This window comes from Ursus maritimus, unplaced genomic scaffold, assembly GCF_017311325.1.
Source record: "Ursus maritimus isolate PB19 unplaced genomic scaffold, ASM1731132v1 scaffold_6, whole genome shotgun sequence".
NCBI lineage: Eukaryota > Metazoa > Chordata > Mammalia > Carnivora > Ursidae > Ursus > Ursus maritimus.
The window spans coordinates 84,635,993-84,656,528 of NW_024426774.1; the positions used below are offsets into that span (position 1 = coordinate 84,635,993).

Genomic DNA, 20,536 nt, shown 5'->3' on the forward strand with positions numbered 1-20,536 from the left:
CGGCTGTCTCAGAGCCTCTAGCCTGGTGGGATTACTGGCAAATGTGTCTATGAGCCCCTAGGACAGCTGGCACCTCCCCGACCTCCCGCACACCTGCTGAGATTGGACAGAGCTGGCCGCAGCGGACAGAAAGACAGCAGCAGTATCTAGAGAGGTCAGTGCAGAAGGCCTTCGGTGTGGCCTGACATACAAGCAGGTCTTAACTGAGATTCCTCTGCTTCCCCCTCATAAGCACCTGACCCAGACACTGCCCAAGGGCAAAGGCTTACGCTGGGGCTGCACATCTAGAAGGAAAAGGAGAAATCACTCACAGTAAGACGTGAAGTCCTCCCCCCGTTGATGCCATGTCTGTCGAGCTTCCCAGTGTCGGTGTGCCAGCCTCGGTGACCATGCCAGCTCTTAGAACGCCCTCCCTGCAGAGCTCCGCACCCTGGGTCAGAGCTCTCTGCAAAACCTGCCACCCCGTCGACCCAGCAGTCCTCGCTTCCGGTGCTCACAGCTCCGGCTCCTTTCCACCTGCAGACTTTGGCACTTCTCTTGGCGGGTGCCTGCTTTCCATAAACACACGTTCGGCGGTGATCATGGAGCCATTTACCACATCAGGAGACGTCGATTAAGTAACATGAGCTGGTGCCAAAGTTTTCCCTCATTATAATTCAAGAGATGAAAAATCCCTCTCCACTATTGGACTTTTCCATGGTTGGTTTTAATCTCTTTTTTTATTAGCTGTGCACACGCAGGCCCCTACTGATGGTAGGGTAGGTGGCAGCGTGGCAGGAGTGCTGGGAGGGGATGTCTTTGGACTCCAGCCGCCATAACCTGGACGATTATCAATAACATTATGATCATAATTGCCTGTCCTTCCTCAGGGCCTTTTATCCTCAGATCCCTGTGTATCTCATAAACATTAATTAACCAATCTCAAAACACTCCTCAGAGAAGCCACAACAGCCAGTTTTCCAGTTAAGTCTTCTGGAAAAAGCCTCTCTCAAACACACACTCTGCCACCCTCCAGAAGCTATCTGTGCCTGGGACGCAGGAAGTGACAGTGGGGCCGACGGTGCATCTGCTCCTAGGACGTGGCGCGTGTCTGTGTGTGGCCTCACGAGGGTGACCGGCTCCAGGCCAGCCCCCAGATTCTTGCACCCAGACCCAGCGCTGGCACTTGGGCCTCTGAGTTACCCCTCACCTCCACCGCCAGCAGTCTTCTGCCAGGTCGGGACTGTCTCTGCATCTGGCCTGGGAGCCCCTCAGGGCCAGCCTCGTTCGTGTCTGTATTCCTGGTACTTGTGCTGGGTACTGAGGAAGGACAGTTTTAGGCCAACGTTGGTTGGAAACATAAATAACGAGACAAAGTTCTTCTCCACGCCTGGGGGCCAGTCTGTTGCCCCTCCTCCGCACATGGCTCCCTCTCGCTCTCACCTCGAGTGGTTCTGTCCGCCTCCCTCGGGGGCTCTCCACAGCCGCAGCTCGGCCTCCTGTCCTCACCACGCGTCTGGACCAAGCGGTGTGACGTATTAAATAACTTAGCCAAGAAACAAAATACTGAAAGGCTATACATCTAAAAAATAAGCTGGCCCCGGGCGGCCGCTGTGGGATGGCACTGCCTGAGTTGGTGTGTCAACTCCCTCACACATGTCCCGGCAGGACATTCTCAAGTGTGAGAGTATCCTCTTCAGGGCAAACGTCAGCAGCTCCTGCTGGAGCTCGCATCCACAACTCCCATCCTGGCTACGCAGGAGCCCAGAACAACTGTCTGGGCGCCTCTCTCCGACGGGGTCCCCTCAGCTTGAAGCTGGGCATTCACGCAGGGCTCCGTGGCCCTGCAAGAGACTACCGGTCCCTCTGTCTTTCTGTACAGGCCTAATTTCCTACACTTCCATCCATGTTTACACTTTTCTTAGTTCTTTTTTGGTTTTTTCCTCAAAGGTTGATTAAGGTAAGTAGACCAAAATAAAAGTGAGTTTAAATGGGGCCTCTAGAGGTTCCTGGGTGGCTCAGTCAGTGAAGCAGTTCCCTTTGGCTCCTGGGATGGAGCCCTGAGTTGGGCTCTCTGCTCAGCAGACAGCCTGCTTTGTCCTCTCCCTCTGCCCCTCCCCTGCTCATGCTCTCTCTCTCTCAAATAAACAAACAAACAAACAAATAAATAAATAAATAAATAAAATCTAAAAAAAAAATGGGCCTCTAGAATCATCTATGAAGGGACCGACTTCCTCCATGTCAATAGATGATAGATTTCCCCCAAAGATTTCCTTTCCTAAGCTCGTAATGGATACCACCGAGCCATTGGATGCTCCGTCTTCCCACACAATGTGGCATGTAGAACCGTGTTCTTCACCTGGTCCTCCAACCGCCCCAGAATGCCTTATTTGAAGGGAGTAGATGCCAAGTGGAAGCCAGCCAGCAGAAGGTGAGAGGGCCACAGCCAGCTGTGGGTAAGATGATGCCCTGGCAGGGGCGGAGGCAGGCTATGCAATGCAGCCTTAGCTGTCTTCCTCTTCTCCTGTTTTGGTTCCTGGTCCTCCCACACAGCCTTTCTCAACAGGAAAGCCGCGTGTGCTCACTGTTCTGCCAGCCTCTCGGCCACATACTGATGCACAGCAGAGAGGGCAAAGAAGAAGGAGAGCGTGCCTGCCAAACCACAAGGGGGCCGGGGCCAAGGCAACCTGTGGCGTTAGGAAGACAACTCTGAGGCGGCCTGCATTGCGGCCTGGCAGCCACACGAACTCAGGAATGAAAACAGCCTTTTACTGAGAAAACAGTGCCAGCTTACCAAAACTCCTTGTAATCCTCCCTGCGACACAGCATGAGAGCTTTATTTGTTCCCTAGACCTAGGGTGTGTAACAGGAGGTGGGAGGCCCTGGGGCCCTCCCCTGACAAGCACCAAGCTCCACAGAGCCCGTAGGAGGAGGCTGGGGGACCGGAGATAAAGTAGGGGCCTTTTGTGGCAGTGGCCTTGGGGGTTGGGAGTGACAGGGCCAAACTGGAAACAAACTACATCTTCGCATCCGCGGAGCAATGTGAGGACACACTGAGATGCAAGTTGAATGTGTCTCCTGCACAGCGGCCTTCGCCCACTCAGCCAGTGTCCTGGGGGCCGCAGACAAGGTATGAAAGAAGCGGGTCACTATTTTCATGGAGCAGGGAGGGAGTTACTCAAGACTTTAGAGCTGGGAAGACCCTTTTAAGAGTATAGATGTCAGCCTCCCCACTAATTCTACGGATGGTTATCCTTATCTTTTGAAGCCTTCTAGAGGCAGCGTGCTCACAACCATTCCACTGGGAATCCTCCTTCTGGGAAGTGTGTGAGGGCCAAGGAAATTGCCTTCACTGCCACAGAACAGCCTTTCTGGTGACCAAGCTGGCACCTGCCTACCGGACAAGGTTATGTACTGCGTTGGTCCCAGGGCTGTGCTTTCTAGCTAGAAAGTCTCTGTGGATCTAGGTAAGAACATAACAGGCTGCTCGAAGTTCATAATCACTGCCCCTTTTAGATCATCGGGAATAATACGATGGCTGAATCTCCCAGACCACTGTGGGATGCACGCATGGTCTGGGCCACGGCTGCAGGGCTGGGTCAGAGCAATGCTGTGGGCGAGGCTCCGTTCTGCACCTACCCTTGCTCCCCCTCTGTGAAGCTGCCTCACTGGAGGAGCCTGTCTGCACCAGCGGCTCCCACACCATTCATGCAGAGATGACCTCCAGATCCAACCTGAGATTCATACCCGTTTATCCATCTAAGTGTCAGATACATTGGTCTGGATGTTACAACCACCTCAAATGCATACATACATCCTCCATCTTCCCTCCACCCTCCCTCCAATAATCCTAATCCTCCTGTATCCCACCTCTTAGCAAATGGCATCACTGTCCACACAGCTGGCCAAGGCCGACATCTGAGCTTCCTCTTCAAGATCTCCTTCCCCACACCCCACATGCCCACTCCAATCAGCTCTATCTTCCAATGAACTCTCAAATTTTTCCTCTCTCTCCAACTTCCAAGGCTCCCATCTTGCCCCCGTTCTCACGATGCCCCTGGGCTCCCATGTCTTCCCTACGCAGCACATTTTCCTCACTGCTGCCGAGAGGATTATTCCAAGGTGCTGCCCAGCTGTGTCCTGTACAAGCTTAAACTCTGCCTAGTGGCCTGCTTCAGCATCGAGCTACAGACCAGTGTCTTCAGCACCATTTTCCAGAGCCATTTTCTCTCTGGCCCCCGCCCACCTCGCTGGTTTCTCCACACCCCCACGGGTGCATGTGCTGTGCTACCACGGGGACCCGCAGCTCCACATCCCATCAGGTTGCTTGCCCCTTTGAGCTTTGCCCCGAACATCTTGGAGAGCTCTGTCCTAATTCTTAGCCTGACTAACTCCCACCATTCCAACGTCACCCTGAGAAGTTTTCTGAGACCCCTCCTGACCCACCTCCCTAACCCCGAAGGGAGGGGTCCTTCCTGGACTAGAACACCGTGTGCGCCTACCACACTATGCTGTGATTACTGATTTTCTTGTCTTACTCCCTCACGTCAAAGAGGAACCGTGTCTTTCCTCTTTGCCTCACTAGCGCCTACCCGGTAGGCTCTTAATTTATGCTAGGCTGTGAATGTCAGGTCAGCTTCCCACACTGAGAGGCTCTCAGAGGAAGTTGAGATTTTGAAAAGAGGATTATTTGCTTTCCAAGGTGAACACGGCAAGGGTTGTATGCTTTTCCTCGGCACACCTATAGTCAGTCCGTGGAACTCTGCCTTTCTTTCATGAATTATGTATCTGCACCAATAAAAACTGGTGAAGGTGAGGTTCCAGGAAGCATACACATTCTCAGAGCCTAATTCTACCCGCCTAATGGGAAGATCATACTGAATTTCTCTCCTTCAAGCACAGCAGCTGTGCAGAGAAGTCTCTCAATGGACGCTTGTACCATTCACTGGGTGGGAATGCCTCGATTCTGCTTCTTCTAACATGTTCCTTCTGGTGGAGCCCCTACAACACAATAACCTCGACAACTAGATTAGAGACTGTCGGCTACAGAACTTTGTCTTTATCGTATTCTTTAAGAGAACAGGCTAACGTCTTCCTTAGGTATAGCTACCTGCTTTTTTGCATATTGAAAAATAAAGCTCTGCAATAAGGTTCCCTTGCTTTCTTTATTCATTTGACCAATGTGTTTGAATCACATGCTGTGTCAGGGACACTGACGTGGGGTTGTCAAGCAGATATTTGGAAAAGCAGGTCTGTAGCTCTGGAGGTAGGTCTGAACTGAAGACAGAAAACTGGAGAGAACAGGGGTGGGGGACGGTCACCGGCAGAAAGATGGTGGTGGAAGCCATGGGAATCAATGCTTCTCTGTAGCAAATTTGAACTAAGGTTAATTTCTGCAAGTTTGTAAGCTCTCCTCATTTTAAAGAATTATTCACTTCCAATCTATTCTGAGGTTGGCGGGTCTATCTGCCTTCTTTGTATTTCCTTCTTCTTATAGACTAATGCCTCATGTTCTTATTTAAATATAGCCTTCTTACTTTCTTCCTTCTCTTAATTCAGTATAGTGATCCAGAAAGATAATGTGCACAAGTGGGTTGCAAAGTATAGTGTGTTATTCAAAATACCACTACTACCACGACCACCACCACTTCTATTATCACCACTGCCATCATCACCAGCATTGCCTCCATCATCAGCACCTCTATCATCACCATCACCACTTCCATCATCACCACCACTGCCTCCATCATCAGCACCTCCATCATCACCATCACCATCATCAGCACCAGTGCCTCCACCATCACCACTGTCTCCATCGTCACCACCATCATCATTAACACCACCTGCCTCCATCATCACCACCATCACCTCCATCATCACCACCACTGCTTCCATCATCACCACTGTCTCTACCACTATCACCACCACCTCCATCACCACCTCCATCATCACTACCACCTCCTCCATCATCACCACCTCCATAATCACCATCACCACCTTCGCCATCAACATCACCGCCTCCACCATCACCACTGTCTCCATCATCACCACCGCTGCCTCCATCATCAGCACCTCCATCATCACCATCACCATTGTCATCACCACCACTGCCTTCATCATAACAGTATCTCAATCACCACCATCATCACCACCGCCTCCATCATCACCACCACTGCCTCCATCATCATCACCTCCATCATCACCATCATCACCACTGTCTCCATCACCACCATCACCACCTCCATCATCACTACTACCACCACCACCTCTACCACCTATATCACCTCTACCACCAAGTGGCCTTTGTCACTGCTTTGTTTTTATCTGTAGCCCTTGCAAGTACTGTGCTGTGTGGCCACTAGAGGGAGGCAGCAGCAAGAGCCATGGCTTGGTAGATCCTGGGTGTCCAGGCTGCGCTTCCTCTCCCAGGCAGAACTTGCTAATGTGTCCTGCCTGTCAGAAGGAAGATTTTATCTTTCTGTCTTTCAAACTAACTACATTTTCACTTTGCTTTTTTTGGGAAAACTTTTGATACATAACAGAATTGTGGTGGAATTATAGGTACCACATGATTCACATATTCCTATTAATAGCTTTTACTCTCAGATTTTTCCAGAATACCAAAAACACTAGATTTATACAGTGTATTATACAGTGTATTAGTTTTCTCTTCTTCAAAGCATTCCACATGTGTTATCTTAAAGTATTCAACAATTTTGTTTGATTTGGGTTGTCAGAAGATACTATTATGATTATGACTAACATCCGCTGAAGAGACATGGAAGCTGAGCCCGGGTGGGCTGCCCCTCCTCCAGGTGGCAGGACTGGCCATCCTAGACCCCATGCTTCCTGACTCCAGACCGGTGCCCTCCCTCCCCACCCCCTGCCCCACACGGAGCTGCCTCTAGAACCAGCAGGAGTGACGCTACATTGTAGCCTGAGGTGCTCACGTTGCCTGGGGCCCCGCCAATGCGACATTCAGGGCTTTCTGCAGAAAGCATCCTGGGGTGAGGCCTGGTAGCAGCCATGCTTACCCAGGGAGACACGGTCCACACTCAGCATCATTCTCCATGTCCCCCGGCGTCAGCACGGTGGCCCGGAAGAAGCCCTCGCAGTCCTTATGGCGCCTGCATATCTGGTAGCCTCCTTTGGAAAACTTCTCCGCTGGGCAGGGGACACAGCCATAGTCCCCATCTTTGGTGCCATAGCCACAGGACTGGCCGAGGAACAGGACAGAGGAGCACAGGTGAGCACGCCAGCTGTACCTGCCGTACCTGCTGTCCTTGGGGGCACAGGCATACCAGGCACGCTGGGTGCATCGTACACACTGGGCACACTGGCTGTTTCCAGAAGCTTCTCTTGCTGGGCATTGGCTTCCTGACCTGTCCTAACTGCAAACCCCCTCTGCCTCCAACTCTGCTCCTTTCCCCAGTGCTCCTGGGCTTTGGACGCTGCCCCTCTCCCCAGGGTCCCTGAATACATTCAGCCAGCTAAAGGGACGATCTGCCAGTGACACAGCCCGTGGCTGTGGCGTTCTCGGCTCTCTGAAAGAACCCTGAATGCTGACGCTGGGGGCGTTTCTCTTAGCCCTTGACAACATGCTGAGCCTTTCCCGCAGGAGAGGGAGCGCGGCACTCAGGAGTCAGCCTGCCGTTCCTGCAGGACATCAGTCATGCCTCCGACTCGGATGTCCTGAAACCTATCAGATCGAGGTAGAGGAGGAAAATGGTTGTCCTCTAAAAAAAATGGAAACAGCTCCCGAGAAATCTGTTACAAATGCGCAGCCGTGTCCCTCGCCAGGGAAGCACTGTTCCTGCGCTCACCGCTGCTTAGACCCTTTAATCACAGTGCCTGAGGCCCACAGGCGACCAGCCTGATTTACCTTGGGGGCCACGCGTAGAGCCACACACACGTGGCGGTGACACCACCCATGTGGCGGAGGAGAGCTCCCTGGGTCCAGGGGTGGCTGGCAGGGGACTTACCAGGTAGGGCTCCTCCCCCGGGCCACACTGTGGACACTCATGGCACAGCCCCGTGGTCTGGTTATAGTACTCATTCTCACCGCAGTTGGAGTACTCTGCTCTGGCCGAGCACAGCAGCGACACCTGCCACAAGAAAGGGCGTCCTTTTGGCCTCCGTGCTCCGTGGAGACACGCACGCTTACTTGGGTGAGCACCCTGGGCAGGCGCTGCAGGGGAAGGAGCCTGGGTGGGGGACCTGCTAGTCACTTGGCGCTCACATGGCGCCGGGTCCCAGTAACTGCAGCTAATAAGCCGGGCAGGCCATCCCACTCCCTGCCACCGGCCTCACTGCTGGTCCCCTCACCCCTCCATCAAAACTCCATCCCATCTTTGAGGCCTGTTCCAAACTCCCTTCACCCAGGAAATCTTGCTCCCACCCTCCCCAGAGGAGGCGGCCCTCTTCCCGGAGGGTCTAGAACAGTGGGTTTCTGTCACGTGCACGCTCTGCTCTGCAAGAAGCCTGGGTCTTTCTTAGCGGTGGGACCCACAGGCACGGTGCTCGTCAACAGGCGCTGGGTTTTGTATATTGCAACACAAAGAAACATTTAAGGACCTTTCCATCCATGGAACCCCAGAAAGGGAGCCACCAAGAAGTCTAATTTGAACTGGGTGCCGCTCAGTGCTCTGCACCCTCAGAAGAGCCCAGTTGAAGGGGCTGCCAGCAGCATCAATCCCACTGTACAGCTGCGCAGACTGACGCGGAAGAGGCCACGGAACCGGCCTCCGGTAGCATGCAAGGTAGAGGAGCTCCCATGGGCACCCCCTCCGGGGCCACTGTAGGTGCTCACAGGGTCAGGGGCACTTACCACCAGCACGGGGAGCCAGGGCATCCACTTGCAGTCTCCCGTGTGGGCCATCTGCTCCCGCTGCTTTGCCTGAAAGACACACTTCATAGCACCTTGGCACCGGCACGGCCTGAGCTGCTCTAGGATGGACCGGCCACGGCCCAGCCTCCACCCTCAGTCCGGCAGCCTCCACCATGTCCCACCGGGGGTGAGGGGCCTCCCCGAAAGTGGGGAAGGAAGCAAAGGTGGATTTTAAGCTGAGGCCTTGGCCCCTTGGGCTGACTCTGTCCACAGCCCTGCCAGTGTCACACCCACCCCAGGGAGAAAGCACCAGAGTGCGTGGGGGGCCTACTGTGGAACACAGGGCAGTGACCAAATGTTCACCCGCCCACAGCGTCTGAAGAAGCCTCGCTTTACACAGTGTAAAGGGGAGCTCCAGGCGGGGCCCAATCCTCTGGCTCCCGGGCATCCCTGGAGGTAGTGCCAGGACTCAGAGCCTGGCCCAGGCCCTCCCCACCCCATGCCCGCCCTCCCAGCCCCACTGTTAGGTTCTTCCTCTCCCTGTTGAGAACAGGCTGTGGTCAAAGTGGTTAAGAGAGTGCATGAGTCCAACCACTTCATTTTATAGCCAAGACAACTGAAGCCCAGAGGGTGTAGTGACTTGTCCAGGGCCACACAACCACTTAATGGACAGAGGGAGGCTATGGCCCAGGCATTCAGGTGCTTTCTCCAGCTCCTAAATCAATGCACTGCTTTGAAGGAGGAGGTATTGTGTGTCACCTTTCCATTGTCAGGGTGGGAGGCCTGTGTTTCTAACCGAAAGCAGTTTTACCTGCGAGCCTGACTGCACAAAGACAAGCGACGGGCCCTTGGGAGCACCCACATCCCTCGGTTGCCACTGCCGCGTCACTGCTATTTCACTTTGACACTGGGGGTGAATTCCAGACAAAACAGCATGCCGTCTTCTAATGGCTGGGTTGTGTGAGGAACCTTCCAGAATAAACCATGGACTCAGACAGGAGTCAGACTGGGCCTTGGGAAGCACCTCCCAAGAAGATTTACCTTCTGAACCCTCTTGATCTGGGTGAGCTGTCTCTGCTCATGGAAACCCATAATTCCCAATACCACACAAAAAAGACTGTGAGGGTAGCTCAAAGCAGGAGACTGGAAGAATGGGAAATCCATTCTTGTTTCTGGAGAAAAGCCCTGACTTTTGCTCTTCAATACAGTATCTTTTCTTTTTTAAGCATTTTATTTTTTTATTTATTTACATCGGGGGGGGGGGCAGAATACCCAAGCAGATTCCCACGGAGTGTGGAGACTCAGGGCTCAATCCCACAAGCCATGAGACTATGACCTGAGTCGAATCCAAAAGTCACACGCTTAACCAACTGAGCCATCCAGGCACCCCCCCCTTCAATACAACATCTTAAAGGCATTACAGAGAAAAGCAGTTGGAAGATCATTCATTGGAAATGAAGTGAAGGTGGAGGAAGAGAGAGGGACGAGAAGTCAGGAGTCGGGGACGGGCCCAGAGTGGGAAAAGCAGTGAGCAGGGCCCAGGTGGGCTGTGGGGAAGAAAGCTCTGCGAATGTACAGACACAGTCTTCTTCTCCAAATCCCTCAGGACCCAGCGTCCTGCTCAGTGAGATGTGGGGGGAGAATGCAGGTTTGGGAGAAGCATCCTTTTCTTTTTTTTTTTTTTTGGACTCTGACCACAACAGAATTACATTTGATCCTTGAACAACACAGGTTTGAATAGTGCAGGTCCACTTAATACATGGATTTTTTTTTATAAGTACAGTACAGTACTGTAAATATATTTTCCTTATGATTTTTAAATAACATTTTTCCCTAGCTTACTTTATTCTAAGAATACAGTACATAATACATATAACTACAAAATATGTGCTGTTTGTTATTTATTTTATTTTATTTGTTTACTTTTTAAAGATTTTTTTATAATAATATTTTTTATTATATTATGTTAGTCACCATACAGTACATCCCTGGTTTTTGATGTAAAGTTCGATGATTCATTAGTTGTGTATAACACCCACTGCACCATGCAATACGTGCCCTCCTTCCTACCCATCACCAGTCTATCCCATTCCCCCACCCCCTCCTCTCTGAAGCCCTCAGTTTGTTTCTCATAGTCCATAGTCTCTCATGTTTCATTCCCCCTTCTGATTACCCCCCCTTTCTTTATCCCTTTCTTCCCCTACCGATCATCCTAGTTCTTATGTTCCATAGATGAGAGAAATCCTATGATAATTGTCTTTCTCTGCGTGACTTATTTCACTTAGCATTATCTCCTCCAGTGCCGTCCATGTTGCACAGACGTTGAGAACTCGTTCTTTCTGATAGGAGAAGCACCCTATACATAAATATGTAAGAGAGGCCAGTGAGGGACAGACCCAAAGAGCTTTGTCCACCTTTCAGGGTCCGGTGTCCTCCTGAGGACAGCGGCTGTGGCTTCCTCTGGGAGGACACCGGCGGCTGCATCCCATCCCCTGCTGCGGAGCAGCCAGAGCCCATGCGTCCGGTAAGGAGAGGCTGGACAAAACCCGGGCGGAGCCCTCGGTGCTGTGCTTGTTTATCATCACAAGGAGCAGAACTTCCGATGGAGCACCAGTTCTGCGCACCACTGCGAGGGGCTTTAGAAGAAGAAATCACGTGGAGCAGCTCTGGGTCTGGATTTATAAAGGCTTCTATACACAGAAGCAGGTCTGGAGCAGCATTCACTAAACTTTCCACAAAGGCTTTCTTGGCAGGGGTGAAATTGGGTTGGGTGACTACGGACCGACGGGGTTATGGGGAAGGCTCCCTTTCCATACGGTTCTTAGTGTCAAAATGATGTATAAGAGTATGTGTGAACTTTGTGATCAGGAAAAGAGGCAGTAAAGACATTTCGCTTTGGGAAGAAGCATCTCGTTGCTCTGAGAACAGCTGAGAAGGATGTCCCGAGGGTGATTCCAGAGACAGAGGCCCCATGGAGACACCGGGGGGAATGGGGCAGGGCCCTGGGGGCCTGGATCTTTACGGGATCTTTCCCCTGCTTCCCTTGGAGGTGTTGTCATGTGTAACATCAGGGGGACTTTGGGGAAGGGTTAGGTTTCCAGAAACTCTCCCAGAGACACGAGAGCTGCTCTCTCTCGCTTTCTAGCGTGCTTACTGTCTTGCAGTTCAGTGCCGCGTTTAATGTCTGCAACAGGCTGAACGGACTGAGGCAGGATTAAAGCATCCAGCCACCCCAGCAGTGAACTTCTGGGTGTTTTCCTTCTAGCAATGGAGCAAGCTGGGGCAGGCAGGGAGGGAGGCAGAGGGAGGCCCGACCTGCAGTCCCGCCAGGCGGGGAGGGGACGGTGCAGACAAAGGAATCCGCTCCTGCCCTATCGACAGCCGGGCGCCTGCTTCAGGACGGTGGGTAGCAGAGAGGAGTGCAGCCCAGCAAGGCCAGAGGCTCTCCCCAGGAGATCGGCAGCCCTGGAGGCCTTCCAAGAACATGCTAAGGGTTTCTACTGTAATTGACTTCTAATTATAGATAGTCTGGGAGGGCCCCTGCAAACACACAAGGGTCGGGTTGGGTGCACCTTACTGCCAACCTGCAGCATCTGTTGAGAGGCTCGTTACAGATGTTCCCGGGCAAACCCAAGAACACAGAAAAGAAAAACAAACACACAAGGGGAAACAAAGTCTGTGGTGTCGGGTGCCTTTCCATCACGACTACCAGTTCTCAAAGAAAGTAACTGGGGTGGGGGAGGAAGGCAGGGGCGGCCTCTGGGTAGGGTTCCATTTCCAAGGCCCGACTTTCCTGGAGACGCAGCTCTGCACTCGGAAGCCAGCCTGGCCTGGGAGCAGGGGGCCCAAGCTGTCCCCAGACATGGCCTCTTGCTTGTGTGTGCTTTGGGATCCCCAGTGCCCCGAGCAGGGCAGCGCCCTGGCCCGCGGCTGTCAGAGGTGCGAGTGGAAGGAACTGAGCCCCTACAGCTCCGACAGTGATGGAGACAGGAAGGCAGCAGCAAAACGTCTCTTCCCGTCCACCGACAGACAAGGCTCCACTTCACCGAGCACCTGCCCGGCGGCCGGGTGCCTGCTCAAGGGGCTACAGAGCGCAGCTGCAGTGAACCCACCCTGCCTGCCTGGTCTGGGAAATACACTTTCCTCGTCTCATGGCCACGTCTGTGTGGCCTAGTGCCTGTGGCCACTTCCGTGACAGCACAGAGACCTGGGACCGGGTGAGCCCTTTGCAGGAAAGTGCCACCCACCCTGCTCTTGTTCCCTGCTTCCCCTTCCTCCCACGGACTCTGCCATTCCTTCCTCAGCACTATTCCCTTCTAGGACAACAACACAACCATGGAAACGACAGCCGATGACTGGGGGCCTCTGACCCCTGCCCCGGCACTGCTCTGGCTTAACCCTCACCTGCGTGAGCTCGCCATCACGGGCCAGGGGACAGGCTGGAACTGTGGGCCCACATGGAGAGTTGAGTGCGGCTGGGATCACTGGCATGTTTCCTTTCCGTCCGTGACCTCAGCCTGTAGTCCCAGACCTGCCCTTAACCAAACAGGAAGAAAAAGAGTGGTGATTAAGAGCAAGGGTTGAATCGCATCTTGGCAAGTTGCATAGCCACTCCGTGCCTCAGTTATATATAAGCCTCAGTGCCCTATCCATGAAATGGGCATAGGAATGCCTCCCTCATGTGGGGGAGGAAGGGACGCCTGACTATTCCCAACTTGAAATTGGTCTCTCCTGCTACGACCACCACTTTGGCCCCAGCCTAGGCATTTCCGGCACAGGGCTTCCCTATAACATCCTCACTTTGTGGCAAGACTTTGGCTGACACCAAGCAGGCTGACCTCTGGAGACAGGGGCTGGGATGACGCTCTGGGAATTGTGCAGCTGGGCCCTGCTTCGAAGTGCTCCGGGGAGAGCTTGGGGCTCGGCACAAAACCAGAAGGTTCAGGGTAGCCGGCAGAGGAGTGGGCCTCGGGGAGCTTCTGGTTATTAACCTGGAGCGTTGGATGGAGTGAGATACGTCAACTCTGAGGTGTCGTTCTCATATCATTCACAACTACGAAGCCTCTCCGGTCAGGCCCAGGTCTGGGCTAGAGGTGAAGGGCTCATAGAATGAGGCCCACCTCCTGCCCTCCAAGTGACTGGAGCATGAGCGGGCCAGAGGGTCACCCAAAGTTTGGGGGCTGGAGGTCCAAGATGCTCGGGGGCACCCCGTGGTGTGCGGGGCAGGAAGGGCCTGATTGGGAGTGTTTGGTTATTTCAGTGATACACTGTCACCACGGCCATTTCAGCCACTGACCGAGCTACCCCGAGACCACGGGCTAGGAAGAAGCTGGCGGGGCAGTGGCCTGCACCTTTGGAGGCACCTGACCCATTCTTGGGGAGGTCAGGGCAGGCTAAGTCTCAACTAGGTCCTGAAGAGCAGGTAAGCATTGGAAAGAGGTGGGAAAAGGTCTCCTAGGAAGTAGGAGCAGGGGCCCCAAATGGCTGGAGAAGCCGGCTGGACTAGAGGGCTGAGCACGAGGTCGGATGGAGTCTGGAGGTGGCCACGGGCCTCAGGCAAGGCTGGACAGTGCAGCGACGGAGTGGCAGGACTGGCTTCCCCCTGTGGTGACAGAAGGAGCCACTCTGGCCGGAAGTGTATGTCACAGTGCCCCCCAACACACACGCGCGTATCACGAGGTCATGTGAAACAACACTTACACTTACTGCGCACAGTGGACTGTGATCGACCCCATCCCGGGATTTTTATTCCATTGGAACAACGGCAGTAGTTGCAGCCCGTGAAAATGATCGTGTAAACCACCACGTGGACATGATCAGTAATCCGAAAACCACTGGCTTAGACAAAGACAAGGCAGGAGGGAGGAAGCCTGTAAGGAGCTGACGGTGGCCTGACCTCAGGGGAGCCAGGGGGTGGCCTTGGGGGTCCAGAACTAAGGAAGCAGGTTGTCAGAGGGGACAGAGCACCGAGGCTGGCCCATGTCTCTGCTCGGCTCCTGGGTGTGCTAGGCTNCTGCTGAGCAGGAATGGGGGCAGGTGGGAGGTGTCACAAATGTGAACACACTGAAAAGCCTGGAGGGCCTCCAAGAGGAGGCAGCCTCTGGCAGCTGCACACATGAGTTGAGCTTGGGAGAAAGATCTGAGCAAGGAAGAGTTTATGTGGCCATCACAGTGTTAAGGCAACCTGGGTTCTAATAGGCTGTCCCTGGCTGTCACGCGGACGAGGACCTGTTCATGAGAAAAGCCCTGCTCTGGGCCTTGGGGAGGGGTGGAGCACGAAAGAGAGGAGCCCCCATCCTCAGGAGCCTTCCTTTCTCCAGACAGAAAACCTCCAGGCTGGAGACCACTGGGCCACTTCCTCCACTCCAGAAGACCTTCTAGACCTCCGGAGAAAGCCAGGGTTCCCACAGATGAGGAGGCATAACCATCTGTGACTAGGGAGGGAAATCAGGGGCCAGCAGACACCACATCTGGCAGAACGATAATGAATGCTTGCAGCTTTTCTCTAAGTTGGAAATGATTTCAGGATAAAAAGTAAAGAAAGGACACCACATTCCAACACATAGGTTCTCCTCTACCGCAGTTAACGGAGGGGTGAAGAACAGTCTTGATTGTTTGGACATAAATTGCTCCATGGCTGGTCTTCCAGAGAAGACAAGAAATGAGGCCCGTGCTTTCAGTTGCACGTGAAGCAGGACGGTGTGAAGAGAGGCTGTGGGCACTCATGGAGCTGCAGGCTCCCTGGGAGGTCCTCGCTGGCCCACGCTGCCCGAGACGCCCGGCACTGGGTCCCCATCTGGCCAGAGGGTGCAGGGACGCCACATGCTGCCCTGTGCTAACCTGCTGCCTAAGGCCTGGCCAGCAGCGCACCCTGCACTCACTCGCTCCCTGAGGCCGGGGGCACCCGTCTCCTCAACCGCACTTGCTGGTGACGTCGGCACACCATCCTCGACCCTCGCACTTCCTGAGTGCTAAGTACCTCCCGGACACTAGGCTGGGCACTTTAGCCCGTCTTAACCACCTGCTCCCCACCGCTGCTGAGCCAGCGGGGACCTCTATAACTCCATTTACTCAGGCAGAAGCCAAGGTGCAGAGAGAATGTGTAATTTGCCCAAGGTTGCACAGCAGTGGGACAGAGCCAGGATTTGAACCCACATAGTCTGTCCCCATAACCGGCCCCCACTGCTCACTACTGCCGCCCTGTACATGAGTAAACCTGCGATGTAGACAAGTATCTTTTTATTCTAAGTGAATGACACGGTCTGAGGAGTGTGGGCTCCCGTGGGGGCTTGCTCTCAGGAGGTTTTCTTTCTTGCTCTCTTGGTAGTCCCATGACCCCAAGTGGCAGCACACATTCTCCTCTATGAGAATGGAGGACTTGGGCTCCCTTTCCAACTGAGCTATCACTATGAGGAATGCAGGAGACCCCAAGTGTGGCAGGGCTTCATGTCTTGGAAACGCCACAAAGGGAAAGGATGACAATGTTGCTAGCAAACAGAGGTCACAGTGACCGCTGTGTGGCTGCATCTCCGACTGTGGGAGGGGGTTTGACCTTCTTAGCTCTGAGTTACTGCGGGCAAGGCTGGGAGTTACTGCCAATCTGCATGAGTGGCTTAGAAAGAACAATAATGCCTTCTTCTTTCACCTTTTCACAGCATCTGACCGTTTCACACACTCTCTCCCACACGGGCTCCTAGAAGGGTCATGAGACAGCCGGGCTCCCGTGTTCCAAAAGCAGTGGCTCAGGAGGGTTATGCGGCCTGTTCCTGCTCAGGGCTTGGAGGCTCCAGGGGGGACCCTGTTGGCGAACCCAGTCTGCTTCTCCTCTGACAGCAGGGGCCGTCTTCCCAGGAGATGACATCCTGCCTCGCTTGCTCGGAAGCTCCCCCCTGATGAGACTGCATGGGTAGCAGAAGGATTCTGCTAGGATCACGGGCACCTGTCTCGCCTTGGGGACTGGATAACCGGCAGTACGTGTGAGGTATGGGAAACAGGGTCTTCGAAAGCTCTCAACATCAGCGTGGAAGAGGCTGCCCATGGCCCTCAAGCCGTGGCCATCTCGCCCTTGGACATGAGCAGGGTGGAGCAGCTTTCCCTTCACACAGCCACGTGCAGACTGGACCCTTCCTCCAAGTCTCAAGCTGGCCTGGATAATCAGGGAAGGCCGAAACAAGGTAAAATCCGAGGACAGTAAGGCTCGAAGAGCGGTATCCAACTGGCCTTGCTGCCCCAGGGGGTTCTCTGGAGCTGCAGCAGCACCACCTGGGAGCTGGGTGGAAATGCCACGTCTCAGGCCCCCGGCGGTCCTGCTGCTTCAGCACCTGCCGTGCAGCCAGATCCTCGGGGCTCTGTGTGCACATGAAAGCTGAGAAGTGCTGGTCTAAGGACCTCCACTAACTTCTTACTCAGGCCTCGTTTGCTTCCTCCTTGCAGACCCAGGCAAGGGCTTCTTCTGGGCCTCTCTCTCCTTAAATCTGATCCGCTCCGGAGGAACAAATGCTGTCTTTGGCCTCACCCCACCCAGTACTGTGCACTGGACACGGGGATTCGTGTGCTTGGTTAGTTGTCATTCATTCATCTTTCATTCCACAGTGATGTGAGCTGCTCCTGTGTTACAGACACCCCGGGGACGGTGACAGACAGACGGTCCCTGCCCCATGGCATCTTTATCTGCCCGGCAGACAGACAGAACACACAATTACACAGAACTTCAGGCCACTTCTTACATTTCTAAGGGCCACTCCCTCGGGTCTAGCTTCATGCTGGGCTATAATGGGGTTCAGGGCGGGCCACCCCCAAATATGCCACTTTGGCATATTATTTTGAATTGAAGTTACTCAAGAAATAGCTGGTGCAAGAAAGACACTTTGACCCTCCTTTGTGCCCTGGGGAAAGGTGTCCTCCCTGCACCGGGAGGTGGAGACGTCCTTATCGCCGGAGGTGGGAATTCAGGGCTGCGGACGCTGGATAACAAACCCTGTACTTGTGTGCCACCCCAAGTCCAAACTGCCTTGTCTTGTGCATTCCTCCCTAATTTACTATTTCTCTGTCTAAAAGGTACAAAGCTGCCCACTTTGGTCACTTGAGTTTCCTATTTTTATGGGCTCCTACAGGTACAAAATTAAATCTGTTATTTCCCCTGTTCATCTGTCTTCTGTCAATTTAATGATCAGACCAGCCAAAGCACCGAGAAAGGAAGAAAGTAAAAGTTCTCCTCCCTACAGCACTTTGCCTTTAGGATGACCCTCACCCTCACAGGGCTGGTTCTGCCTCAGTCAGTGGACACTTGTCATCACAACTGCTCCCAGGTCGCTGGCACGCACCATGGCAGGAAGGAGGCCATGCTCTGTATTAGCTACCACCTTTGGAATACAGAAAGCAGCACCGTTGAGTCTCCGTGTCACCATCTTGGTCCAGTCGGGCCACCCCTGGAATGCGACCACCTTGGAATGTGAAGATGCTGCCTCTTCCCAAAAGGCCGCTTCTCTCTGGGAAGGTGGTGCAAACCACAGGGCCACACCTTAGGCACTGCCCACCCCGAATCTGTGGGAAGGGGCTGAGGCCGTGGGCCAGGGGAAGCCTGTGCAGGAATGAGGGCTTCCAAGTTACTTTTTAAGCATGTAGGTCGTGGGTCTCTGTTTTTGGCCCCTTCCACCTCTCCAGTGGGCTCACCTGCCAGAGAATTCTCAGAAGGCAGTGCTGGCCGATTGTGTCCCCTCATCCTCATCCAGCTGCAGTGACTGGGGACAGAGGTCCCACGAGGCTCCCGGGGTGCAGTGCTGTCCTTCCGGCCCACATCACAGGGTGGGGGACGGGAGACAGAGACAGCAAGGTCTGTGGCCGGCCCACCCTGGTACTCCGCACGAGTGCTTTGTGGAGAGGAGAGGTGCTGGCAGCCGCCTGTGTTCTGGGGAGGCGGTTCCCTGCTCCCTGCCCACCCAACACTACCCTCTCTTCCCTGGCCTCCCACACTCTCCCCTCCCGCAGAAGGCTGCCCCGGGGGGAAGGCTGCTGGTGGCCTCCTCCCCACACATCCACAGGATTCCTTTGCTCCCCAGACTCCCCAGAAGGCCTCCACTTCCCACCAACAGAGACAGACCTTCACTCACCCTCCAGGAGCCTGTGGAGGTCATTATCAGAGCAGCTGAAAACATTTCCATTTGATGTGATTTATGGCTCTCAGGAAGCCCCTCCCCCGCATCCCAGTTGGATAGAGCTAATTAGTGCTGGATTGTGAAGAGCTTAACTCATTGTCTTTCACTTCTGTTTGAGTCAAGTCTGTCTCACTGGAAGCGCCTGGAAGATGTCCTGGGACAGGCCATCCCCTTGCAGTGGGATTGGGAACTCGCAGTCACAACAGCCCATAGGAAGGACCCCGAGCTTGCCGTCTTGAACTTCTTAGTGATTTTTAAGGGAGGGGCACCCCACTTCCATTCTGCATGGCCCTGCAAATTCAATGGCCTGTCCTGTTCTTAGCCTCTCTGGCGGGGCAGGCAAGGCTGCCACACAGGGCCTCCTGATGGACCTCCCTGCCTGGGAAAGTGCAGCCAGGGGTCAGAAAGAGCACAAGAAAAGGGGCAGAGGTGCTAAAGCCTTGCCAAGGCTGACAGGCACCTCACTGCCTCCCAAGACTCAGGAGGGCAATCCCAGAGGGGCAGAGAAGGAAAGCTGAGAGAATTCCTGCAATGCAGTGCATCGGGGTATCTTAGAGCTTTAAATCACACCACACGAGGATTTTAAAGGGCAGTCTCCATTCTTTTTTTACAAAAGATTTTATTTACTTGAGAGAGAGAGACAGAGAGCATGAGCAGGGAGAGGGTTGGCAGGAGAGGGAGAAGCAGACTCCCCTGCTAAGCAGGGAACCCAGCACAAGGCTCAATCCCAGGACCCTGAGATCATGACCTGAGCTGAAGGCAGACGCTAAACCAACTGAGCCACCCAGGCGCCCCAAGACCAGTCTCCATTCTTGACCACTGCACTAAAAAACTTCTATTCAGAGCTCCTTGGTGAAGGTTTCAGGGCCATGACAGGTTAACGGGCCATGACAGGTTAACAGGCCTTCACCAACATCTCTGGGGTGGGGACAGTGTCCATATATCCTCTCAAGGATATAATTCTCACTGAAAACATATACACATCACATATGTGTATATATACATGTTTATGTACATATGTCTGGATTCATGTGTGTATATACATAGCAATTTTTTTCTAAGGTCAAGGATCTTTCCTTGTCTGTTGGAGGCATTGTGCTCAGGTGCCAGCTGGCTGCACCCACTAGAATTTACTCTTGGGATAATTCTAGGGCTCCAGCTTTTGCCTCTCATGTCAGCCTGTGGTGTAAAGACTGGGCGAGAGGCCGTTGGGGGATCTCATCACAAGATGTTCATTTGATGCCTGTTGTATTCTAAAAGGGTTAACAGGGCACAGGGTTGATGGGTTCTCAAGGAGAAGCAGGAGCAGTGACCTTGGTTTTCCCAGGGTTTTGGGACAGGTGGGGTGATGCACAGGGAGGATGGGAGGAAATGGGAGATGGGCAGGGTGCTGGCTGAGGAGTTGCTGGGCAGGAAGGCCCGAGAAATTCGACCTGCTCTGCTAGAAAGCTACAGACAGGGCCCCCCCCAGAAGACCCAGCCTGCAGAGGTGACGCTGGGCGAACCCGCTGGGCTGAACCTTTGGGCGGAGCTTTCCCACAAGATGTTGGCAAAGGCTCTGGTGCTTTGAGTTGAA

At 53.8% G+C, this 20,536-nt stretch overlaps 1 protein-coding gene across 3 annotated transcripts in view; it reads right to left on the reverse strand.

Moving 5' to 3' along the window:
• Window positions 1-20,536, reverse strand: part of EDAR (ectodysplasin A receptor) — a 96,115-nt gene that overhangs the window by 28,862 nt on the left and 46,717 nt on the right. For all 3 annotated transcript variants that reach the window (XM_040623685.1, XM_008712235.2, XM_008712234.2), the window contains exons 2-5: window positions 13,211-13,342; window positions 8,807-8,875; window positions 7,962-8,084; window positions 7,014-7,195 (exon numbers count right to left, since the gene is read on the reverse strand). In XM_040623685.1, the coding sequence (XP_040479619.1) occupies window positions 7,014-7,195; window positions 7,962-8,084; window positions 8,807-8,875; window positions 13,211-13,297 (461 nt within the window). In that variant the 5' untranslated portion in view covers window positions 13,298-13,342. The remainder of the gene's footprint in view (window positions 1-7,013; window positions 7,196-7,961; window positions 8,085-8,806; window positions 8,876-13,210; window positions 13,343-20,536) is intronic.